The sequence below is a fragment of the Podarcis muralis genome, chromosome 1 (assembly GCF_964188315.1).
Source record: "Podarcis muralis chromosome 1, rPodMur119.hap1.1, whole genome shotgun sequence".
In the NCBI taxonomy this organism is placed as follows: Eukaryota; Metazoa; Chordata; class Lepidosauria; order Squamata; family Lacertidae; genus Podarcis; species Podarcis muralis.
The window spans coordinates 112,443,726-112,467,639 of NC_135655.1; the positions used below are offsets into that span (position 1 = coordinate 112,443,726).

General features: G+C 46.1%; 1 protein-coding gene across 4 annotated transcripts in view; it reads right to left on the reverse strand.

Annotated features, from left to right (window-relative positions):
- The window catches only part of UBE2E3 (ubiquitin conjugating enzyme E2 E3), an 88,439-nt gene extending 82,677 nt beyond the window's left edge, over positions 1-5,762 (reverse strand). Inside the window, exons 1-3 of one of the 4 annotated variants that reach the window (XM_028748257.2) lie at positions 5,604-5,762; positions 3,668-3,870; positions 1,301-1,351 (exon numbers count right to left, since the gene is read on the reverse strand). In XM_028748257.2, coding sequence (XP_028604090.1) covers positions 1,301-1,351; positions 3,668-3,861 — 245 coding nt within the window. In that variant the 5' untranslated portion in view covers positions 3,862-3,870; positions 5,604-5,762. Of the gene's footprint in view, positions 1-1,300; positions 1,352-3,667; positions 3,871-4,914; positions 5,153-5,603 lie in introns of those variants that run through there. The other 3 variants (XM_028748238.2, XM_028748231.2, XM_028748248.2) reach the window with 3 other exon arrangements.
- Between the last annotated feature and the right edge of the window lie 18,152 nt (positions 5,763-23,914).

Consider the following 23,914-nt stretch of genomic DNA (forward strand, 5'->3'; position numbering starts at 1 on the left):
CAGTAACACAAAACAACCACCACCACCACAACAACAACAATCCACACAAATGCAACAACAAAGAACAGACTATCCGACCTGTTGCAGCAAAGTGCCGGCACAAAGCTCAGAATAGCGCTTGACCTGCCCTGCAGAAGTCAACGCTTTTGTCGCCAATTCCTGGTGTCAAGATGTATTTATTTATTTTGGAGCAGGTAAGAAAAGTGATAAAACAGACCGCTTGCGCCAAAACACAACAGCAGCAGCAGCAGCAAAATAAAAAATAAAAAAAGCCACTTAGGCTCTGACAGCTATTTCCCCCAGAATCCAATTAAAGAGCAATCCTCGCCCGAATAGTGCAATATTCTCACACATGAGGAATGCTTCCAATATACTGGTCACTGTAAACTGCAACGCAAACAGCGGGTGCGGAGGACGGAAGCGTACGAGAATTGATCAAGAGCAAAAAGTCAATAGGTGTATCCAGCACAGTTCAGAACAACTTTTATTTCCCAGTCCCAACACTGAATATTCGAGGAACACGTCAGTTTTGTTTACTGCACAAGCATGCATGACAACTGACCATTTCTCAACGAAAGGCTGAGCCAGCGTCCACTCTTTGTAGAGATCCCCCAGAGTTCTCGCATTTTTTTTAAAAAAAAGAGACAAGCATTCATTCATTCGCACCAACTTGCCCTTCTCCTTTGCTAAAAGCTTCCACCGCTCCCAAGAGTCTCTGAGTTGTGTTTACAATGCCTCTTTATCACAGGACTCTCGGCTGCCCAGAAAACCAAACTTCCAGATGCTGCACTTACAACTTTCTTTCAAAAAAAAAAGGAAGGTGGGGAAAAGCAGAGCGCAGTCGCAAAAAAAACCAACAACAACCCAGGGGGTTACCTGCTTTCACTTCCAATTCCAACACACCATTCCGTAAGCCTGAGCTCTCCCCCTAAGCTAACAAGAAATCCCGTCTGTAATGACAATTTAGCTTATGCAAACATAGCACTTGTCAACAAGGGCTACTATTTCCAGCAAGCGTGACACCTACCCTGTATAGCTAACAATCAAAGCTTCATGGTACGTTCTATCCAGCATCTGGCTGCACTTGTTCCTCACACAACTCCTGATTTATCTTAAAGCCACTTACAAACATTGCAGAGCGACACATCTGTCCAACGCCAAGCGTTCCTCTGTTCACACTAACTCCCCGCCCCCCGTTTCTGCCCTCGTTGGCACACTCACTCACACTCACTCACACACACCCCGCGGCCACAGCCCTCTCCCCCAAAAAAATCATAAGTTTGGGCGGTTTTCCCCGTACCTGCAGTTCGGAGGTGGGTCCAGGGTTATTTCAGCCAGCTCCTTTTGAATCCTGTTGGCAAAATGAGAAGAGACACAGAGCGTTTGCGAGAGCCTGAGGAATATATTGGGGAATTACACTGCCCTCTACCACCATGCAGTTAAATGCAAGATTGGTTTTGCTTCAGTAATGCTAACATGGCTGCTTCCTCTTTGTTCTCAGAGGCATAACCCAAATCCCAGAACAGAGAAAACTTTGCAGCTTCCCTTTTCTTAGCTGTGACGGTAAATAGAGCATTTGCACCTCAGCCCGGTGGGAATTCCCACCAAGCCCTCAGGAAAGTGAGTCTCAGGGATTTCCAACTGCTCTTTGGGAGGCATTTTTTCTTTTTAATCTTATATGCAAATGAGACCCGGGAGGGAGGGGGAAAGGAGGAAAACAGAAGCATATTTGAGAATGACTTTTCTACCAACATTGCCTGGGAGTTGTAGCCAAGGCTGATGCATGACAAACAAGGACACTTTTTTGGGGGGAGGGCAATGTTTCTCCTGCTGCCAATAGTGACTTTTAGCATTTCAATCACCTTGGTATATATGCAGCCAGGTTGCTGGAACTAAGCCTTGACATCCTTCTGCTGCTTTCTCTCCTCAAACCCACGAAACATTTTTCTTTTCTTTTCCAGAAATCCCGTAAAATAAAACAAACACTGATCTATCAGTTGTGATTTCAGCCCAGATGGTATCTCTGGACAGCAGTTATAAAGATGCCTGGATCCCGAGAGAAAACGTTTCACCAGTTTTGCTACAGTTAATAGAAGTCATCAAAAGAAGGAACAAAATATTCTTTCTCTCTCTCTCTTTTGAAGGGAGGAGTATTCTACTGCTAATTTTGCAAAGTTCAGATAATTTATGTTTTGCCTGTAGTAGATCCATGGCGATGACAAATGATTTAGATGGAACTGCTCTGGATTTGTACCATACATGAATTTACACAAAACATCAGGTCAAATAACACACAGGGCTAAGATTTTGCAAGATCAAGCAGGATATTAAAAGAATCACTCACTGGATTTATGTATCAGCAGTAAACTTACTATATAAATACCTAGTAAGCCGCTAGCAAAAGTTATCTTAAATCCATCGGAAGTTACACAAAAGATCCACTTCTTATCATTGTCCCTCCTCAACGACTGTACGTACTTTTATTTTCAGACTCTACTGTTTTCGATTTAAAAGCAGCAGATGGTAAAAGCTAACACACCCCTCAAGTCATTTTTGCAGGACTGCCCACCTGCAAGGCGAAGTTTCAGAGCTGCTAATGAATGTGTGGAGTTTGGCATCAGCATATTCCAACACGCACCCTCCAAACATATAGGCCCACTCTGAAATAAGTGTTAAACACTCCCACTGACTTTGTGGGAGATTGTTGCACCCTAAAATATCTTGGATGCCATTTGTCAGATACACTACTGGAGAATGTAATGCAGATTCCTAGCTAAAAGTGAGCTTTGAGGAAATGATTACTGGGTTATCTCCAAAGAGGCAGAGATCAACGAGGCATTTTAAGTCTGCCCAATTCAGAAGGCTGTTAAAGAAAATTAACCCGTGAATGAGGATATTCAGAACGCTGCAAATCATAGATGCGCAAAGGTAGCCTCTAGCGGGTTCCTCTCAAGTTTTTGAAACTTTCAAGATAGAAGGGCAGTCATTAATCTGTATTTCCGAGGAGGTAAAAGGCACTCAAGCTAGCACACCTGCTTGCATTTCAACGAACCAACCAACCAAACAAAAAAACCTTCTATGGATGTGAATGCATGAGGTTCCCAAAAAGAAAAAGAGCAAAAGAGTCGTTTCTCGTCAAGTACAGCATCCAACCCAAGCCAAATGATGAATCGTCCCATTTCCTCCCATCCCCACCAAAAGAAAGAGTTGAAGCATTCAGATCCAGGTATGAATGTACATGGATGAACGAACCTCTCATGGTGACACCGCATCGCCCAAGGGAAACTGGAGCTGCTCTACGAGTGGGCAAAGTGAATCGAAGCAGCGCCCCCCAGCACACACATATACAGGGGCAAAGCAGTTCACAACTCGACTCCCCATTAAACACACTCACTTTCGGCAGCGCCCAAGAATCAGGGGGCGAACCCAACAGCGCAATGGTCACAACTCTGCCTGGATCCTTTCAACCGCCAATGCTGACGCGGTGTTAGAAAGAGACCTCTTAATCCACGGACTATTTCCATGCGGGTCTCGCCATCCCAACACTGAACAGCAACATCTCAGAGTTTGTTAGCTCACCTTAAGGACCTTCCCTTGTTTGCAAAGCAAAGCAAACAAACAAAAATAAAACCTTTCTCCCTCAAAAATTGTGTGTGGGACACATTACCTTTTAGCACTAGTGGAGAGCTTGGCAGTCGTTTTGCTGGAGAGTTTGGTGTTTTTCTTCTGTTGGGTAGCCGAAGGCTTTCTCTCTTCTTGCTCCTCAGGTTCAGGAGCTGGTGGGTCCCTCTGATCTGCATCTGAACTCCCACTGCTAGTACTTGGACTTTCGTCATCTGACCTCTGCCTGTCACTGGACATCTTGGAAAACTTTCAGGGAAGAAGCAAAGGAGGGACAAAAAGGAAAAAAAACCATGTCAATTTCCAGGAAAAATAAATATGACTTAGTTATACATTTGGTGGCCAAGACTGCTGAAGCTATACTCTATTGTAATTCACCCAAGAACAACAAATCTTTTGATTCCTCTTTATTATGACTGTGTGTCGATTGTTGATGTTACGTTTTCTCTCTTGCACATAATAGTTAAATAAAAATCAGTTCCACCCAGCGAAGGGCTATTCATTCAGTCCCCTGTCATCTGCAAGCATACTTATTTGGTGCCCCTTAAAGTGGTCATGATGAAGATTGGAATGGGGGGGGTGTACGAGAGGGGGGAAATAGGGTTGACCAAAATCACGTCTCAGTTTGAGGTTCCAATGCAACAGTTCCAATGTTTATGAATTTTTTAAAAAGACTTTTTTTTTAAAAAAAAAATGGATTTTCTCCTCCCACCTCCAAATCCTATCATGCGTCCTCCCCCCCCCCCCCCCGCCCCACAACACACTCCCCAATTCTTCAGACAGTACGTCAATTGTCTACTTTGTTCGGAGGCATGAGGCAGATTTAGCAGAGTACTCAGGCAATGAGCATTAATAACTTATGACACGTTGTAAATAGCAGAGGCTTGCCAAAAAAATATAGGATTTTTTCCCCTTCAAGTCAGTAATACCCTCTAAATATTTACACTGGAGCAGAGGGGGTCAAGGCAGATATATCTCCTCCTTCCCCCCCACCCCACCCCCCAAGACTTAAGCTGATATACAAATTGGGAGGGGGAGTGAGAAATAAACCCCCCACCAACACCACCCACTCCCTCTTGTTTCCCTGTATTTAAAGGGCTGGAGAGGATTTGCTATTTCAGACTCAAATGCTTTTCTCTCCGTCCAGAGAAACCCGCGAGCTCGGGTTCTATTTACACGGCCGGCAGCAAGAATTGCATTTGGTCACCACCGAGGAGGCTGGAAAGGAGGAGGAGGGAGAGAGAGAGAGAGAGAGAAAGAGAGAGAAAAGAAGAAGCATAATTCAAACTGCACCTTCTGCAAAGCTTTCAACGCCACCGAGTCTTGATCAGTTTCTACAAAACAGACCGACATATTTTTTTCCTCCTGCCCCCTCTAAAAAAAACACATCCAGGGAGGCTCAGATCGGAGGGCTTGGAATATTTGTATTATATATCTATATTTTTTTCTATTTTTAGAAGAAGAAAAAAAAACAGAGGATCCTCGTCGGGAATTGCAGGAGGGCAAAAATTGCAGCTCTGCCCCCCCCCCCAACACCACCACCCCGCGCTCCCTCTCTCTCACACACAGAGAGAGAGAGAGTCGTCGCCGTCTCGGCCCCCCCCCCCCGCGCCTCGGCTTTGTAGGGAGAGCCGAGCTCCCAGCCAGGAGGGTATGGAGGGGCTGCTATGGCAGGAGCCTCCCCCCCCCCCCCCGCACACACACACTACCAGCGTGGTGTGTGCACACCAAGTGAGGCGTGAACTCAAGTCTCGGCTCCTCCGGCTCTGCCGGCCACCACCAGGCAGCAAGCGCTGAAAACAAGAACAAAGCTCCCTCTACCAATCTCTCTTTCTTCCTTCAACGCGCCCCCCCCCCCTCAACCTCGGGCGCCGCGCTCCTTTTTCCCTCCTCCTCCTCCTCCTCCTCCTCTTCTCTCCTCCTCCCCCCACCATGCTCGCCCAGGCTCCTGCTGCAGCCACCTAACCCGTTTCTCCTTTTACCTTCGCAGGCGTCCTGTCCCGACGTTAGCTCGGAGGGGGGAGGGATGGACGGGAGGGGGGAGGGCAGGGGAGAGAAAATGTCCTTGGAGGGGATGGAAGCAGCCCCGGGTGTGGGGTGGGGGGGGCGTTGAAATAAAGCAGCAGAGGAGGCTCTGTGGCCGGGCAGTGTGGAACATTGAGAGTCGGAGCGGGGGGGTGGGGTGGGGGGAGAGTGAGTGAGTGAGTGAGAAAGGGGGAGGTGCAGTGCGGCTGGATGGCCGGAGGGTGGTGCTGCAGAGGCCTCCTAATTTATTTATTTATTTCCCCTTTGCCGCCTCTCCTCCCCCCAGCCCCACCACCAATCCCCACCTCGCACCGTTTCCTCCAAGCCAGCTCCCGCGGCGGGGTAAGGGGTAACGTGGTTCGGGGATCGCCAGCTCCCTCTTTCTCACGCTCCCCCCCCCCGCTTTCCCCGGGGGGGGGGAGGAAAGGCCGGATGGAACGAGGCAAGGAACGAACGTTCCACCGCCTCCGCCCCCTTGTGTAGCTACGTTCGGCTCCAGAACGTTGCAGTCAGCAAAGTTCCAAAACGGAGGAAGGAGCGGGTTGGCGGGGGGGGGGGGCGGTGTATCTCCTGGTGGGAAGAGTAGCGGGGGGGGGGGGAGTTGACAGGGAGAAGGTGGCAGCAACGGTGGAGGGGGGCGGCGCTCGCTCGCTTTACTCGGCTGGCAGAGCGCGCGCGCGCCCCTGTGGGCTGGGGCGCGCGCGCGCGCTCTTTACCTTTGCAGGGTGCCTGCTTTCCTCGGTGCTGGCCAAGGACAAAGAGTTGGTGCCTGTGCAGAGAGACACCCCAACACTGCCAACTTTGAACCCTGGCTCTTGTTTTAGCAATGGCTCCTGGAGGCCCTCATCACTCCCCCTCCACCCCACCCCTAGACAGTTATTGCGGGTATGTTGGGTGGAGGGGGATAACAGCTATGGATGGTGGCGGTGAGCAGTGAAATCGTGAATCGGCCGGCTTGAGCTGACAGCTGCCTTGCAGTTGTGATGAAATGGGCTGAGGAAGAATCCGCTCTGTTACAATCCATGTTCCTGTGGGCACCCCCAACTGCTCTTTCTAGAGGTGCCTCCTAAGCCTGGGAAAGGGGGTAGCTGTAGATATGGTACTTATCTGTTCTCAGGGAAATAAATAAAAGTCTAGGGTTAAGGGAGAGGTCCACTTTGCTGTGCAAGGTGAGCTCTGAAAAAGACACTCAGCCAAACTATTGGAAGGTGAAGCACAGGTTTGGGACTTCAGAAAGGAAAAAGAGAGGCCCGCCTAACCAAAAGTTGCTCAAGTCCATCTTGCCAGCTCAGTATTTCTGGTGGGTCAGCTTGTCTGGGCACTGCTATGGATACAGAGAACCAGTGCTTTTTTTTTTATTAAAAAAATGTTTAGGGGTACTCTCATTTTGACTCAAGAAAATCACCATTTTATAGTTCGAATCAGGAAAAATAAATACAGTAAATGGACGAAAGTGCAAAGATTCACAAAATGTTTAGGGGTATGTGTCCCCTTAGAAAAAAGCACTGCAGAGAACAGATCATCTTAGCTCGGTTGGCTAGAGCGTGGTGCTGATAACGCCAAGGTTGCAGGTTTGATCCCCGTATGGGACGCCTGAATATTCCTCCATTGCAGGGGGGTGGACCAGATGATCCTCAGGGTCCCCTTCCAACTCTACAATCCTCCTCCTCCTCCTCCTCCTCCTCTTCTTCCCCAGATCTGAACCTAAAGATGTCACACTACTGTTCCACCACAGACATTGGGACTCAATTCTCTTCTCAGGAAAGTATTTTGTTTCCTGCTACTCCACATACGAAGCATCTCACCCTGAATGAACTTTCCTAGCTTCATTCAAGAACCCTTGGATTGTACGGCTGAGGACAAGGGTTGTCTTAACTACCGAACTTTTGATCTGTTTGCTTTCAAACAAAGCAGAGGGACAGGGAGAGGAGATATCATGGCATCATCATCATCACTTTTTGTCCAAGTTCAAAATCCATTTCCCCCCATAACACTTTGTATTTCATTCATTCATCCATATCCTTACTCTCCACCAATAAACTCAAGGCACACCAATAAACTCAAGGCAACTTGCATGATTTGTCTCTTTTTAGACAAACAATACAGAACATTCTAAACCTGCATCAAAAGAGCAGGAGGGACGCCCATAGGCTTGGCCAGGGCAAAGGTCTTCACTCCTGCTGCCTGCTTTGCAGGCAAAACCACTAAAGTCAGAATTTCTAAGTTTGTGTCTACAAATATAAATTAGCATATGTCGATTCTATGCGAATCTGGGTCCTTTTTTGTCCTCCTTTTTTGTGATGCATGCTTTGGGAGCAGGGGACGGGGGTTGAAGCCTTAAGCGCCCAGCCTATATTCGTCAAGGATTTACATGCACAGCCAAGGCACTGAGACTGTCATCTAAAAAGCTGCGACCTGCACACAACAACCTGTGTCTAGGTGAACAAGGAATTCTAAGGGTGAGTTCACTCGTGCTGCCACCCAGGATGTACAGTCTGTAAAGCGGGTGATGTGCAGGAGTGAGTGGCTGCAAGTCCCTTACCCACCCAACTGAATGCCTGGATAAAAACCGCCACTTTAAAAGGCTTGTTGGAAAGGGAAGATCTGCAACAGGTGCCGAGGAAACGACAGAGGCGGTGCATGTCTGCTATTCAACTCGCCCACTGTGCTAGCGGAAGCCAGCGCAAGGAGTCCCGCTAGTGTAATGGGGTTTCTTCCATCCTCTCCCACATGCCCCACATGCCTCCCACCCCAAAATCCTGCTCTCGAATTTCAGGAGAACCTGCAGAACAGTGCGTGGGGTAGAAAGGGGGAGAAGAGGAAGGGAGATCATTCTGTCTGGTAAAAATGCAAAATGCCTGCACTGGCCGAACGCTCCTATTAATGCAACATTGAATTCCACCCCAATTATTACGTCCTCCTGATGAGATAGCATCTTGAGGCCCTTGACCCCCATGCAATCTATCCACCTCTTTTTTTGCAGGCCACAGTCCACTTAGTCCACAGTACTTAGTCCACAGTAACAATTCCTTATGTGTTGGGGGGGGTGCTGCGTGTGACATGCTTGAGAGTCCTTCTCCCTTCCTTCCTGTTGCATGTGGGCAACCAAGCCCTGTGTCAATGGTTCCTAAGATATTTCAACCGCATAGGTTGGCTTGTGCTCATCTCTCCATGGACCCTGCCATCTCTTTGCCCACCACAGTTCTATTGTATATGCCAAATGATATGAGACAGGATCCTCTATCTTGCCAGCATGTGCTGGTTCTCTGGGTTCACTTCAGATCGAGGGTAGAAGATGCAAACTCAGGGAGCTGTTCTCAGGGGAAAAGTGGTTGTATAGCACAACTGTCCTGCAAGGTAGGCCATTATTCATGTTGACATCTGCAAGGGTTGGTATTGGTGGGCCAATGTCCTGACTCAGGGGCCCACTCCGGCCACCAGAGTCCTGTGGCCCTGATCCTCCTCCACTTGACCACCTCTTCACTCAACTTGTCAGAGCAAGTGACAGGAGCAAGGTAAAGGAGCCTCCTCCTCTGGGACTCAACCACTCCCTTGATGGCCGTGTAGAAAGGATAGGGAAGAGGAAAGATCATGTCTCAGTGGGTAGCAGAAGGTACAATCCCAGAAATCCTCCAGGTAGTGCTGGAGAGCCACTGCCAGCTAGTGTATCAGCCTTTCTCAAACTTGGGTTCCCTAGATGTTGTTGGACCTCAACTCCCATTATCCCTGGCCACTGGTCCTGGTAGCTAGGCATGATGGGAGTTGTAATCCAACAGCATCTGGGACCCAAGTTTGAGAAAGAATGGGATACTGAGCGAGGTCAGCAGTAATTCACACGGCATCAGTGAATTTAAATCTTTATTCTAAGAAACAAACAGCTCAGGAGACCAGGCCTTGTGAGCACAGCAATTCTTCCCAGTAGATCTTGCCCCAATGGGGCAGTTGTGAGGACTGAAAGTCCCCATCTTCCCACACTTGCCTAAGTCCCCAAGTCTTTCCCAAGCAATTTGAGACTCCATCAACGTGTCTGTCTCTGGTCTTCCCTCTTCATGCCTCTTGTGGTCTTAAAAGGCCAGTGGGGAGGGGAACTAGTTGCAGCAGGAGCAGGAAACGCCCTGGCTTCTTCAGTAGCCTGCCTGATCTCTGCCTCTTGGCCCCCTCTGCTGCTGAGTCTGGACTGCTCTCTGCCACAGCCTCTTCCTGCTCACTAAGCCCTGTTCCCTCTTCAGCTTCTGACACCTCCTCCTTCCCGTCTGCTCCCTCTCCTCCCTCTGACCACTCATCATTGTCCCACCAACAATCCCCTGGCTCTGAGCCTTCTTCCCTCGAAGGGCAAGTGAATGAGCAGCAGCAAGTAGAAAGGGGACCTACAGAATCTCCTCTCCACCTCCCAAAAGCTTGGAAGCAGCACTGATAGCTCTCATTTGCATGAGTAGGAATTTGAATCCAGGGCTCCATACAGCAAGCCTTGATTTTTAGCCGAGGTCTCCTAAGGCTAAGGACAACTGTGCCCCAAAGCAAATTAATGTGAATGAAATATTAATTTTGATAATGAAGTAATGGGAACTTGACTATCATGATTAAAGGATGGCTAATCAATTATGGAGCAATAAAGCAATGTGCCATTTGTGCTGGGGGGTTGGGAATCATGAAATGTCACCAGGAGAATTGTGCTATTAGTCATGATGGGAAATAATTTCCTTCCTTCCCAGCTATGCATTCCGCATTCTGATGATCGTGGCGTCGATGTACAATGTAGCCTAATGATAAACATCTGCCATAGATCTGCTTAAAAAGCAAGTGGCAGTGTTCGGAATCAACTTTGTTCCCGTTCCTCCGTTGCCTTTATCCCTTTGTAACTCTGTGTTTCCTTGCCGAGAGGTAGACTTTCATATAAAACTACCCCTGTGATGCCAACCCTTTAGCTGCAGCCTTCGGAATTAAACCTTCAGATTTCCAGCCGCTCTGTTGCTTTTCCCCTTCCCGGTTTTTGGGTTGCCCCGATTTTGCAAGACCCAGTTACGAAGCATTTCTGATCACGGGTTTGATAATAACATAACCTATGCCTGCTTTATTTTACCTTGCATCGTGCAGTCTGTCTCAGCTGTGAGAGTTTACGATATTGGATGTCATCATATCTATGCCAAATATTTTTGTGAGGGAGGGGAATTAAGTTTTAATAAAAAAAAAAAAAACACCTGCAGGGTTGCTGTGACCCATTCAATGTATAACCTGCTGTATTCAATGTGCCATTGCTCGGTCCCAGCTCCTGCCAACCTAGCAGTTCAAAAGCATGCAGTGCAAGTAGATAAATAGGTACCGCTCCGGCGGGAAGGTAAACAGCGTTTCCGTGTGCTGCTCTGGTTCGCCAGAAGCGGCTTAGTCATGCTGGCCACATGACCCGGAAGCTGTACGCCGGCTCCCTCGGCCAGTAAAGTGAGATGAGCGCCGCAACCCCAGAGTTGTCTGTGACTGGACTTAACTGTCAGGGGTCCCTTTACTCTTTACCTTTTACCTCATACTGAATAGGATCTGAATTAGACAGAGTGCAAACGCTTTCTTTTGCTGCTACTTCAGGATGGGGGAGTTGGGGGAGGGGGCCTGGAAAGTGTGCATATGACAGTGCCCAGACTCAGCAACATGGAAATCTTGCATTCCTCCATTGATTTCTACCAGCAGCTCTCACTTCTGCCCCTGGGGGCGTTTTAAAATAGCTTCTCAGTGTGAACCAGGAAGTGACCTATCCAGACAGTGGTTTGTATGTGTGTGCTTCTGTCCTCCTCCTTTCAGCTGCTCTATTTAGTCCCCCTCTCCCATCTGCACAACAGTGGGGGGTTTTATTCAGTCTCTTAACATTCCATGCTGTTGAGCTATTGGTGAGTGTGTTCTCCCGCCGCCACCCCTAAATGAAAAAAAGACATTTTGGGGGGTAGTCCTGCAAACCTCCAGATTCTCCTGGGTTTGCCAGCACCCACTTGTTGCACAAATTCTAGACATAGGTTCGAGCAGTTTTGCATTTGCAAAGGGTTCTTTACTGCTGAATTGGAACCAACGGAAATCCACAGAAAACCCGATGGTTGTTTGTGCCATTCCAGCAATAGAGAGTGGGTTTCCCCAGGGGGATGTGGCAGCAGGGAAAACAGAGGTGTGGACCAGTCCTATCTTTGGCATGGCTGCAATGGAGTCTGTTGGCAGAGGTCAGAATCACATCCATTGTTCCATCCACTCTTGCCTCTGGCCCTGCCCAGTACTGTCATGTGGACCCCCGGAAGAGTGCTGATGAAAAAAACACTGTGCTTGGTTCCCATCCCTGAGGCTGAGTATTAATAGAGTCTCTACTTAAAGAGCGTTTTGAAGCCGGTTGGGAGGAAGGGAGGGTCTCAGACAGAACTTCGGAGGACTTTCAAGGGAAACCAAAAATAACTTAACAGAACTAAATACCTTTTTAGAAGGTTTCTGCGTATTGCTGGGTTGCCGTCAGATTTCGCCTAAAGCAGAATTCAAATATCTGAGGAGTATTAAGGGCAGCCAAAAATATTTCAAGGAGACAAGCAGAACTGTGGGTCGGGGTGGGGTGGGGGGAGTGTTGTCACACATCCCTGGAAATAAGCTTCGAGACACAAGCATAAAACATCGTTGGATTCATAATGTCAGAAACTGCCGTATGTCTGAATTAAAGACACTGATGTCTGAATTAAATACATTCTTTACATTATTCATGAAACAAGAACATTGGTTCATGAATTGCCTCTACCTGTAGCATTTCGGCAAACTCTGCCTAGTTTATCAAATTGGCAACACCACCCTAGCCTAAATTTAAGAAAGAGACTTGCAGTCGTGATTAAAAGCCTACTTCGCAAAGGGGCATGCTGTTTTAACAACGTATTGTTCATTTCATGAATTAAACAAAGGGTTAGCTCCTTTCATGATCTGTGCAAAGGAAATAACTTGTTCTACAGTAATAGCAAACTCATTATCCAAGTGCCATTTTTATGTAGGCATAATTACAGCACAAGAGGCGGGCTTTGGAGAACCCCAAGTTTTAAAGACATACAAAAGACACTTTTGCAGAAGGCCTTGAGGGGTGGGCACCCAAAAATGACCTAATAAAGACTGAACACTAACCCCTGAATGCCTGTCGAGGGCTAGGGAATGGGATGGACTCTCCTGGAGAAAGGTGAGGCTGGCCTGCTAAAAGCAAGCACAGGAACACTCAGTGCTGCAACACTTTGCTGCAGTACCCACGTTTCTAAGTGCTATTGCAAAAGCTTTCCCCTTTGCACATGACTATACCTGTGCTCCTAGGGTTTCAGCCAGACAGAACTATCTGATGTATGCAGGCAGAAACCTTCTCACTAAACACTGGGTGGGGGCCAAGAAAAGCAATATCACATCTCTCCACCACAGAGAGTCCTGAATCGGGGTGGGATTAACCATTAAGCCAAATGAGCACACGCTTAGGGAATCAAGGGAAGGGGGCAGCAGAGAAAATTCCCATGGCTGGATTTACCATGGACCATATGGTGCAGCTGAACCAGGTTCAAAAAAGGCTCCTGCAATAAATGAAAAAATTACACACACACACACATACATACATACACACACATAAACACAAAATTATTATTATTATTAATAATAATAATAATAATAATAATAATAATATAATGTGAAACAGGTAGAATAGAGATTTATGATCTACATTAATCTTGGGAATACAGCCAAGATAGAATCTGGTAACTTGGCTCACTGAGTTACCACTCACATGATCGTTCTAATATTTATCATATTGGCTATCTCATTCAGTTGTCCACTGAGAGAAAGTGAAGCAGTTCTCCATACAGTGTTGCTGGGGGGGGGGGGGCGGTTCCTTCAGATTTGGGTTTTTTTAAAGACCTTGGCAATAATTTTGGAGAGAATTTTTCTTTGGGGGGCATTTGGGGGCAACGGAATGTTAACCGCATAGATTTTGGAGGCAATCAATGTGTCAACTTGTGTTGAAATCATATGTGCATCACTATGAACTCGTCACGTCATTAATTTGGATACCAAATGCTATGTTGTTTGTGATAACCGATAAGGGAATCACCCTAGAGTTTCATTCTATTTATGACCGATTCTAATGCACCATGTAAAAAGTGACTGTCATGGACATAATAGTGTTATTATGTTATTTTAGGTTTATTATTGTTTACATTTTGAATTAGATATATATGGGGAGGGCGCCACCAAAATCTTTTAAGTGCTTAGGGCCTCTAAAGGTCTTAATCCGGCCCTGAATCCAGCACATATACGTGAGAGTCTCAAGCAAGTGCACTTATCTTTGCAGCAAGAAAAGTAATTCAGCCTGGAGAGAGGGAATGGGCTTCTCCTCTGCTGCACATTTCAAGTATGGACTTGACACTCAGGAGCCATCATCAGCTGTGCCCATGAAACTAAGCATGTGCCCCCATTATAGAGAGAGAAGCAGTGGCCGGCCCAGGTGTCTTGCCTCCAACGCTTCAATAACAGGGGCCACTGTGACTGAGTGATAATGTGTGCGATGCTTCTTAAACACTCCAAAGTGCTGCCGTATAAACGGTGGTCTTTTGGTGGTGCTTGTCTTTTGCCTAACGTGAGGCTCGAACCCAAGACACTGAGATTAGGAGTCTCGTGCTCTACCAATGAAGCTATCCCAGAATTCCCAGGCCCTCTTTCTCCCCAGACTTAGCTCACCCGCAAGATGTACATTTAAGGCACTCTTATTATACCACTTTCAAAGTCATGGGGAATCCTGGGAACTGTGGTTTGTTCAGGGGGCTGGAAGTTGCAGCTAGGCGAGGTCATCAGCGCCCTTAACCAAGCACATTTCCCAGGATCCTTTGAGGGAAGCCATGACTGTTTACAAAAGGGACGCAGGTGGCGCTGTGGGTTATACCACAGAGCCTAGGAATTGCCAATTAGAAGGTCGGCGGTTTGAATCCCCGCAACGGGGTGAGCTCCCGTTGCTTTGTCCCTGCTCCTGCCAAACTAGCAGTTTGAAAGCACATCAAAGTGCAAGTAGATAAATAGGTACTGCTCTGGTGGGAAGGTAAACGGCGTTTCCCTGCACTGCTCTGGTTCACCAGAAGCGGCTTAGTCATTCTGGCCACATGACCCGGAAGCTGTACGCCGGCTCCCTCGGCCAATAAAGCGAGATGAGCGTCGCAACCCCAGAGTCAGCCACGACTAGACCTAATGGTCAGGGGTCCCTTTACCTTTTATGAATGTTTACAGTTATGTGAGAGCACTCAGAATGTGACCCTAATGGTTTTTCTTTACGACGGCTTTTTGGAGTATAAGTTGTTGCAGTCAAAGAATTGGGGGGTTTAATGTAAACACAGTACGACCGTGCAGCAGAGCCTGTGCTTTGTATATTCTAGATTCCTACGTTCAGTCTCGGGTACCTGTAGTTAGAAAGAACCTGGCAGCAGGTGATGTGAAGAGCCCTACTCTCTACCTGAGGGACCCCAGGGAGCGACTGCCAGTCAAAGTCCGCAGACCTGGACTAAATGAACAAGCAAGCTGACCTGGTTTATAAGGCAGCTTTTGGTGTTTGACTGCAGCGTGGAAGAACAGCAAAGGCTTGTATGTTTGTATGTTTGCTTGTTTGTTTGTTAAAAAGTAGGCTTCAGAGAATTCCCAGCTCCCCACTACAAGCAAATTGCCCCTGAGACGCACAGTCGAAAAAATTCCTAGCATAAACAGTATCTTGGATGATGAGCAGCTTGGGCATAATTAGTAAGCGAGACGCAGGACAATATCAGAAGTCTATCAGTCAGCAGTGTGAGAGCCTTTCGTTCAGCTGCCTGCCGCTGATGGTGCCAAATGAGACTTGGGAGATTAGGAGGAAACCCTGAATGTCAGGATTAAGCATTTGGAAATGTATTTGATCAAAGGTGAGAATTAATGATGCAGCTAGGCTCAAAACTCTCGCGCTGCTTTTTCTGTGCAGCAAATCAAACGCGGCGCAGCAGCCCCTTCTCCCACCAGTCCCTAGGAAGGGTCCCACATGACATTTGTCTGTAATTATAGGGTGCCTAAAATAGGGGGGGGGGGTAGCTGAGAAAAACAAAAGCATTTATGAATTAAGATAATTACTGGGGGGTTATTATGTAGATCCCAGAATAGAGAGGATCCTTATTGGGCAATTTCCCCATAAACAGTTACTGCAGCTTAACTGCAGTGATTCGCCGCTTCCGCACATGCGTGTGATGTCATTTTGAGTATCTGCGCATGTGTGAGCGGCGAAACCCGGAAGTAACGTGTTCCAGTACTTCCGGGTTGCCATGGAGCGTAACCTGAAAACACTCAACCTGAAGCTACTTCAATCCGAGGTATGACTGTACAGTGGTACCTCTGGTTACGTACTTAATTCGTCCCGGAGGTCCGTTCTTAACCTGAAACTGTTCTTAACCTGAAGCACCACTTTAGCTAATGGGGCCTCCCACTGCCACCGCGCCGCCGGAGCACAATTTCTGTTCTCATCCTGAAGCAAAGTTCTTAGCCCAAGCTACTATTTCTGGGTTAGCGGAGTCTGCAACCTGAAGCATATGTAACCTGAAGCGTATGTAACCTGAGGTACCACTGTACTTACTTCAGGAGCAAACTTCAGGCTTGCAGGATCTGCTTTGTGTTTTACTAGATCCCAGAGCTCCACCAGCTGGGGCCAGGTGTAAAAGATACAGAGTTAAAGAGCATGGTGCCTTTGAGCAGAGGCTGACGACAGGGATTTGTGTCTTGTGTAGCAGAGCTGAGCTGAGTTCACAATCCTTCCACATGAAAATCCATTCCAGGTTACACAAAGTTTTCTTCATTTCAGCAGTTTAATTCATTTATTTATTGGCAAGGGAAAGAGTCATTCCATCATTGCCAATGTATATATAGTTATTTGCTTGGTTGTTTATTTAAAGCTTTATTTAAAGAGTTATCCCACTCTTCAGCCAAAAAGCAGCTCCCACAGTGGCTTACAAATGTCAGTGATAAGAGAGTCCTTGTCCTCAGGCTCACAATCTAAAAGACACAACACAAAAGGGAGAAGAAAAAGAATGGATGGGAGGAAGGAAGGAGGGGAAAGGAAACTCAGGCGCTGTTCCTTGGTTTTAACTGTCAGAGACAAACATGTTTGCCGATCTGCTGCAAGCAACCTAGAAATCTACCAGTAGATTATGATCTCCTTTCTGCCCACACTTGACTTGATTCATATAGCAGCACAGCATTATGGCACCACACCTATCCAAATCATAGAAATAACCTCTGCAGAGGTAACTAAGAGTGCATACAAATGTCTATAATTTGAACAGTGAGCCCCCTGTGGAAGCACAAGCACGGAGCTTAGTTCAGTGTCGTAACATCATCATGATTTTGCATCACACCAGAATGAAGCTAACCGTGTGCAGCACGGACTGGCTGGAACCAGTGATGTCACTAACCCAATTTCCCCCACCCTCCCCATAATAATCCCACCACCACACACACACACACACACTTTAAAAATCATGCAGAAAGTGCCAGATTCAATCCCTAGAATTCTGAGCTGGGAGGACCAATGGTTCTTCTGGCCCTACGTTAAGTAGCTTATTTGGTTTTTTTAAAGGGGAAGCGAGTGTACATGTAAACGAACAAGACACTTTCACAGTTAACAAAAAGTAAGCAACCTATTTTCCATTAGACGGGAGGAATAAGCCTGAATTAGTGCTTGGATTGCTGTCCTTTCCAAACAGAGTTCAGAAAAAAAATCAGGCTTATTCCAGGTAAAGAAAAACCACACCAAGTATCTTTTCTAAGATATGTTGGCAGTATGGAATTCTGTAAAAAGTAGGTTGTTTTGATCATGGATGCACAGCCTCCAAGTGGTTTAAAGAAAGGCCAGTTCAGACAACCCATTGGTGACCTTACATTTGTTCTACGCTGAGTTGTTTCGGCAGTTCAAACTGACAGCGGCTTTATCCGAAGCAGGAGTTGCTCCCTTATGTGGAATTATGTAGATTCTGTTTGTAGTCTGACATGTGGCACAAATCCATGCATTTGTTTTACCTTCTGCACATGCAGTGGGGATCCACTGTCAATCATGGCTTCCTGTACATGTTGAAATAGCTCCATGTGCAGTCAGTACACATCATGACTAATGACAATTTCTGCAGTTTCCAGTATCTGTGTCTTCTGCAACGGCCCTGAATTTGTGCATGGCAATGCAATCATCTGAGCCCTCCGTGTTGTGCCTGGGTCTCAATTTCTTATGCCACCCCACCCCATCTTTTAGGAAGCACTCAGGACCACTTTACCGTGTGCAAATTCAGTCTAGGTTGGTAGGGAAAATCAGCGCGTTTGAATATAAATGGGTTGTCTGCCTAGGCCTAAAAGAGAGTTTGCTGTATACGTTTCCGTCATCAAGTACTCCAATTCTCTTTATGTAGATTCGTGAAATCGAGAAAGATAAAAGTCTGCTGTGAAGATTCATTTCAGCTGTAGATATGCAACCTTTAAGTGTACCAAAATGTTTATGAAACAGAGCTAAGTGAGGTAGTTAAAGAGATAAGCCAACGGCATCTTTCTGTATCTGTTAAGTAACCTGATACACCTTAAGCTTAATTCTAGTGTTTTTGATGTCACCTTTCAAAAGACTTTTGAGCAGAGGTCAATTGAAAAGGCCGGCCTTGATGTGATTTCCCGATACTTAATGTCACACATTTATGAAATGCCCAGCTGATTCAACAGATGCTTATTTATATCAATTAATACTTATTCATTTTATTTTTCCATTGAAATCCAGAAAGATTTTACTGATCAATTGAAGATAAAGGTTTTCCCCTTGTTGTCTAACAATACATGAATAGCAATCCTCTTTAAAGGACGTAACGAGTGATGTCACCTATGCGCCAGGCTGTGTACATGCGCACCATACGCTGAAAGCACATTTCAAGCTTTTGACTCTCCCTACTGAATCCTGGCAACTGTAGTTTGTTAAGGGTGCTGAGAATCGAAGCTCTGCAAGGGGTAAACTACAGTTGCCAGGATTCTTTTAGGGGAAGCCATGTGTTTTAAATGTATAGTGTGTATGCAGGGGCAGTCCTAGCCAAAGCATGAACTAATAGGTCACAAAACTGCATTCTAGATGCGGAAAGCAAGCTAGGGATATGGAATTTTGACTGCCCCTTCTTCCTGCAAGAAAAAATGTCCTGCATTAGGAGTGCTATCCAAGAGCCTTGGTGCAAGCTAGGGTCGATGTTTGCTATCGCTGCATAGGAAGTGAAAAATCACTTGCAGAGCTGGAACAAATACAGTGGTGCCCCGCAAGACAAATGCCTCGCAAGATGAAAAACTCGCTAGACGAAAGAGTTTTCCGTTTTTTGAGTCGTTCCGCAAGACGAATTTCCCTATGGGCTTGCTTCGCAAGATGAAGCATCTTGCGAGTTCTTGCGAGTTTGTTTCCTTTTTCTTAAAGCCGCTAAGCTGCTAAGCCGTTAATAGCCGCTAAGCCGCTAAGAGCCGCTAAGCCACTAATAGCCGTGCTTCGCAAGACGAAAAAACCGCAAGACGAAGAGACTCGCGGAACGGATTAATTTCGTCTTGTGAGGCACCACTGTAGATGATTGATTCCCCAATATTGGGGGATCCCAGATCTGAAAGCATACACCTCTCACTTATTTTATTATTATTAACGCTTGTATTTTCATATGTTCCAGTAATAACTCAACCTCAAAGAATCAGAGGGACTCATAAATACAGTGGTACCTCGGGTTACATACACTTCAGGTTACATAGGCTTCAGGTTACAGACTTTTCTAACCCAGAAATAGTACCTCGGGTTAAGAACTTTGCTTCAGGATGAGAACAGAAATCGTGCTCCAGCAGCCCGGCCGCAGCAGGAGGCCCCATTAGCTAAAGTGGTGCTTCAGGTTAAGAACAGTTTCAGGTTAAGAACGGACCTCCAGAACGAATTAAGTACGTAACCCAAGGTACCACTGTAGGGGAAATGGTGGGAACACCATATTTATTGGATACGGTTTAGGAAATCAGAGAGCTCTCAGGCATGCACACACTCTGTAGGGATGCAGTGACTGAGAACAGGTGTTCTGAAGAGGTAGGTGGCTAATTTAGTAAGGACAGAGCAATGGAAGGAGCAGGCCTGTTGGCATCAGCCGCATCCTGTTGCTCCATGTGGATGCAGAGCTCTTCACCACCACTGCATTTCCCCCAAAATGCTATCTTCTCTCCAAGCTCTTGCATCCCCCCCCCCCCCGCCCCGCAAGCTCCGGGAGAGGGGAATCTTAGTTTCTCAAACCTCCTCTCACATTCTTTACTCTCTTGACCACAGGCTGTCAGCAGACAGTCAGAGGAACATTAGACCTGTCAGACCAGAGACTGGGTATGTGTTTAACTTGTAGGCTGGACGGGTGCTGTGCTTCAATGCAATGAGGGATCTTTTGAGCATGTGTCTTTGGCTAGCTTTGTTTTGTGGTGTTGAAATAAGCAAGCTCTGTCAAGTAAAACTTAAGATATTGACGGATGCTAAAGAAGGAGGTGGATCTGCCCTGCCAGACACCTAAACTTTGTTGTGAATCATCTGCTTTTTGCTGGCTGTGAGAATGGCTGTCTCTTAAAAGCACTGAAGTGCTGGATAATGGCAGATGAAGTTGATGGACTAGATTGAATTGGCGGAAAAGACTGGCAAGATCCGAGACCTGGGAGAAGAGTCGGTGGAAGCAGACTGGGAAAAGTTTAAATACTATTTATAGAAATATTGTAAAATTAATGAATGTTAGAAGAATGTTGGAATGAAATTATATGGCTTTAGTAGAAATGTTATAAGGAATTAAGTATAAATAGATTAATAGAGTATTAAAGGAAAATAAGGTTAAAATGTGTTAGATAATTATAGGATAGAAAACAGGGGAAGATGGTAAGGAATTGCTGAAATAATTAATAGAAGTGGAATACAAAAAGGGAGGTGTGAGGAGGCCGTGGAAATATGGGAAAGAAAGATAAGATATTGGAAGTTTTTTCTTTTTTCTTTTTCTTCTATCTTTTGATGTGTTTTTAAATTGTTTTTGCTTTGTTTTGTTAATTTTTATGTAGCGTTTTTGTATTATAATGTATTGTTTTTTCTTTGTTTTTTCTTTTGTAAGTGTTTAAATTGTTGTAAAAGCAATAAATATTATTTTTTAAAAAATGAAATAAGCAAGCTCTGCGACAAAGCCTGTTGTGTCTCTCCTGGTAGCAGAGTGTCCTTTTCAAAGCCAAACATCCATTCCAACAAGGCATTCTGTTCAGTGCCATGACTTCCGCCTGCAATACGGGACTTCTTCTCCTCCCTGCCACCTCAGATCTGCTCCAGAGGTATGAGACGTGGATCAGATTGGGTCAAGGATGTGGAGAGAGGTAGTGCCATGACACAGGGGGAAATCCTTGCACTCATAGGATCACTTTGTTGGATACAATCCAACCCACCGAATTCATACACAGGAGCTTGACCGGGGTGGGGTATTAAAGGCCTCTTATAGAGGATGAGCATGCATGAATACATGTCATCACTCAATAGATAGTAAGAATACATGAGTCAATAGATAGTAAGAATATGTCCGACGTACCCAAACAGCAAAACAAATGTCGCTTCCGTGAGTGAAAGGTCCAGCTCTCTGGACCAACTTTCCATGAGCCTACAGAAAGGAGGAATAATCAAAGATTACCTTTTCTCTCTTTTTTTCCCAGCAGGAGAGTTTTTAAGGGTGCTGAGAATCGAAGCTCTGCAAGGGGTAAACTACTGTTGCCATGATCAGTCCACTCCAGAGGATCTTTTTTGGATCCATTTGTTGATCAAACAGCACTCTTCATTTTCTAGCCAAGGAATCACCACAACGGGTGGCTGTCAGGTCCATATGGCCACTAGAAATAATATGCGAGCACTTGCTTGCAAGGCCAGTTGGCACAGTGGTTAGAGCAGGGGTCAGCAACCTTTTTCAGCCATTGGCCGGTCCACCATCCCTCAGGCCATGTGGTGGGCCGGACTATATGGGGGGTGGTATGAATGAATTCCTATGCCCCACAAATAACCCAGAGATGCATTTTAAATAAAAGGACGCATTCTACTCATGTAAAAACACGCTGATTCCCGGACCGTCCATGGACCGGATTAAGAAGGCAGTTGGGCTACATCCGGCCCACGGGCCTTAGGGTGCCTACCCCTGGGTTAGAGTGTCATGCTGGGACCTGAAAGACCAGGGTTCAAATCCCCACTTGGCCATGAGGGTGGCCTGGGGCAAGTCACTCACTTTCAGCCCAACCTACATCGAAAGCTTGTTATGAAGAGAAAAGGAAGGTGAGGGAGAACCTTGAGCTCCATGGAGAAAAATATGGGCTAGAAATGCAATAAAGAAACAAGGAATAAATAACACAATCCCGTGTGTTAGGCTGAAGAAACTTGGAGTGCACGATTCCTGGAGAAACACAGCCTCTTGATTAAGCAACCACAAATAAAAGTTTCACAGGCATCTAGATAAGGAAATGCAACCCAGGCATGAGATCACACTGTGCTTAGTAAACAGATTACTAACGAACTGAACCAAAGGTTTCACAATACTGTTAGCAACAACATATATTGAATATGAGACACACATTTTTTTTTAATAGCAGTTTTACCTTTTGCATTCTGAGGGTTGATTTTGGGCATCGTTCCCCCAGGTGTGGAACCATTTCATCCTAATTGCTTGCCTTGCTTTAAGACAACCGTTTCCCCCTTCATGGATCTACAGCCACGTACAATTCCAGAAAGTAACCCCTGGATGTTGACTTTACATCACCACTAGCTCTTAGAGCAGAGAACAATTGAGGCTCTTCTTTGCTCTGCGAGCTGCAGTGAATTGCTCCATTAGCTCAGCTGATAAAGCTTTGGGGGGGGGGGGGAGGACGTAAATGCATGACTGCTTTGTTTTAGCGTTCAACTTTGTGCATTTGAGTCTAGACAAAAGAAGATGGCTCGAGTCGCGTTGACACTTTGCGATATTTAAAAAGGACAAGAGAGGGAAGGGAAGCGTTTTGTTTTAACAGGCCCACCGGGAATAAGGGGAAGAAGCATTATATGCGATCCAGCCCAAAATCAAGCACTTTTTAAAACCCGGAATGACTTCAGTAGGGGAGATATAAGCATGAGCTTCTTGGAAACCTTTCAAACTTCTTTGGAAAGCAACTCAGCAATAAAAGAAGCTGCCAGAACAGATTCTGAAGCTGTCTTCCTTTGAAGGTTTTGAAGAGAACCGGACCTACCATGGGGCAGAATGAGGCTGTGTGTGTGTGTGTGTTTCTCTCTATTTGTGTAGCGGTGTTGCCAAGAGGCTTGCTTCGTACTTCCTAAACTAAGCTGCTGCTTTCAGGTGCAGTGGAGCCTGTTGACCCATCACTGCCATTCCAGTACGGTTCTGTATGTGGAATAGGAGAGAGGGGCACTATTGTCTCTGTTGCTTCAGGCAGCAAAATGTTTTGGGCCGGCCCTGTTTTCCATAGATAGATACTTATTTATTATATAAGACTAGTGGTTAGAGTGCTTTGACTACCTATGAAGCTTGTTGTGGGGATAAAAAGAATTAGGGGCAAACCATGCATGCCACCTTGAGGTGGGGGTGATAATGTCTTGATTTGTTCATTTATTCATTATTATAAAACACTCTATGCTACCCCTGATCAATATTCCAGGGCAGTGTGTACATCAGTGCAGATAACACATTATTCAAAGCCTAACACAACACAACACAAACATCAACAGTCATAATTCTCAGATGATGTTGGACTTCTGTTCCCATCTGCCATGCCCAGCATAGTCAAAGGTCAGGGAAGCTGTAGTCCAGCAATGTTTGGGGACCCACAAGTACCCTATTCCCAGGCCAAAGCTTTAGTGGACACAGCATTGGCCAGGAGGCCTGCTGAAATAATGCAGGAGTTCCCACTTTTTTCTTGGTGTTTGTGGAGGAGATAATGTGGTCACAAGGGAGAATTTCATTCTCCCTTGTTGAACTTGGGGATGCAAGCACAAAACGAACCACAGAAATCTGCCCAGTTTCAACAAGGAAAAACAAGCGAGTCTTTTGGCACCTGAAAGACTAATACATTTATTATGGCAGAAGCGTTCACGGGCGAGAGTCCTCTTCATCAGTTGCTTTAAGTGTTTTCCTGAGTCGCAGCTATAAATACCACAAGATTAGGGGGAAATGGAATACAGGGAGTACAAACAATGTCATTATTAAGAGTGACCATTTGCATA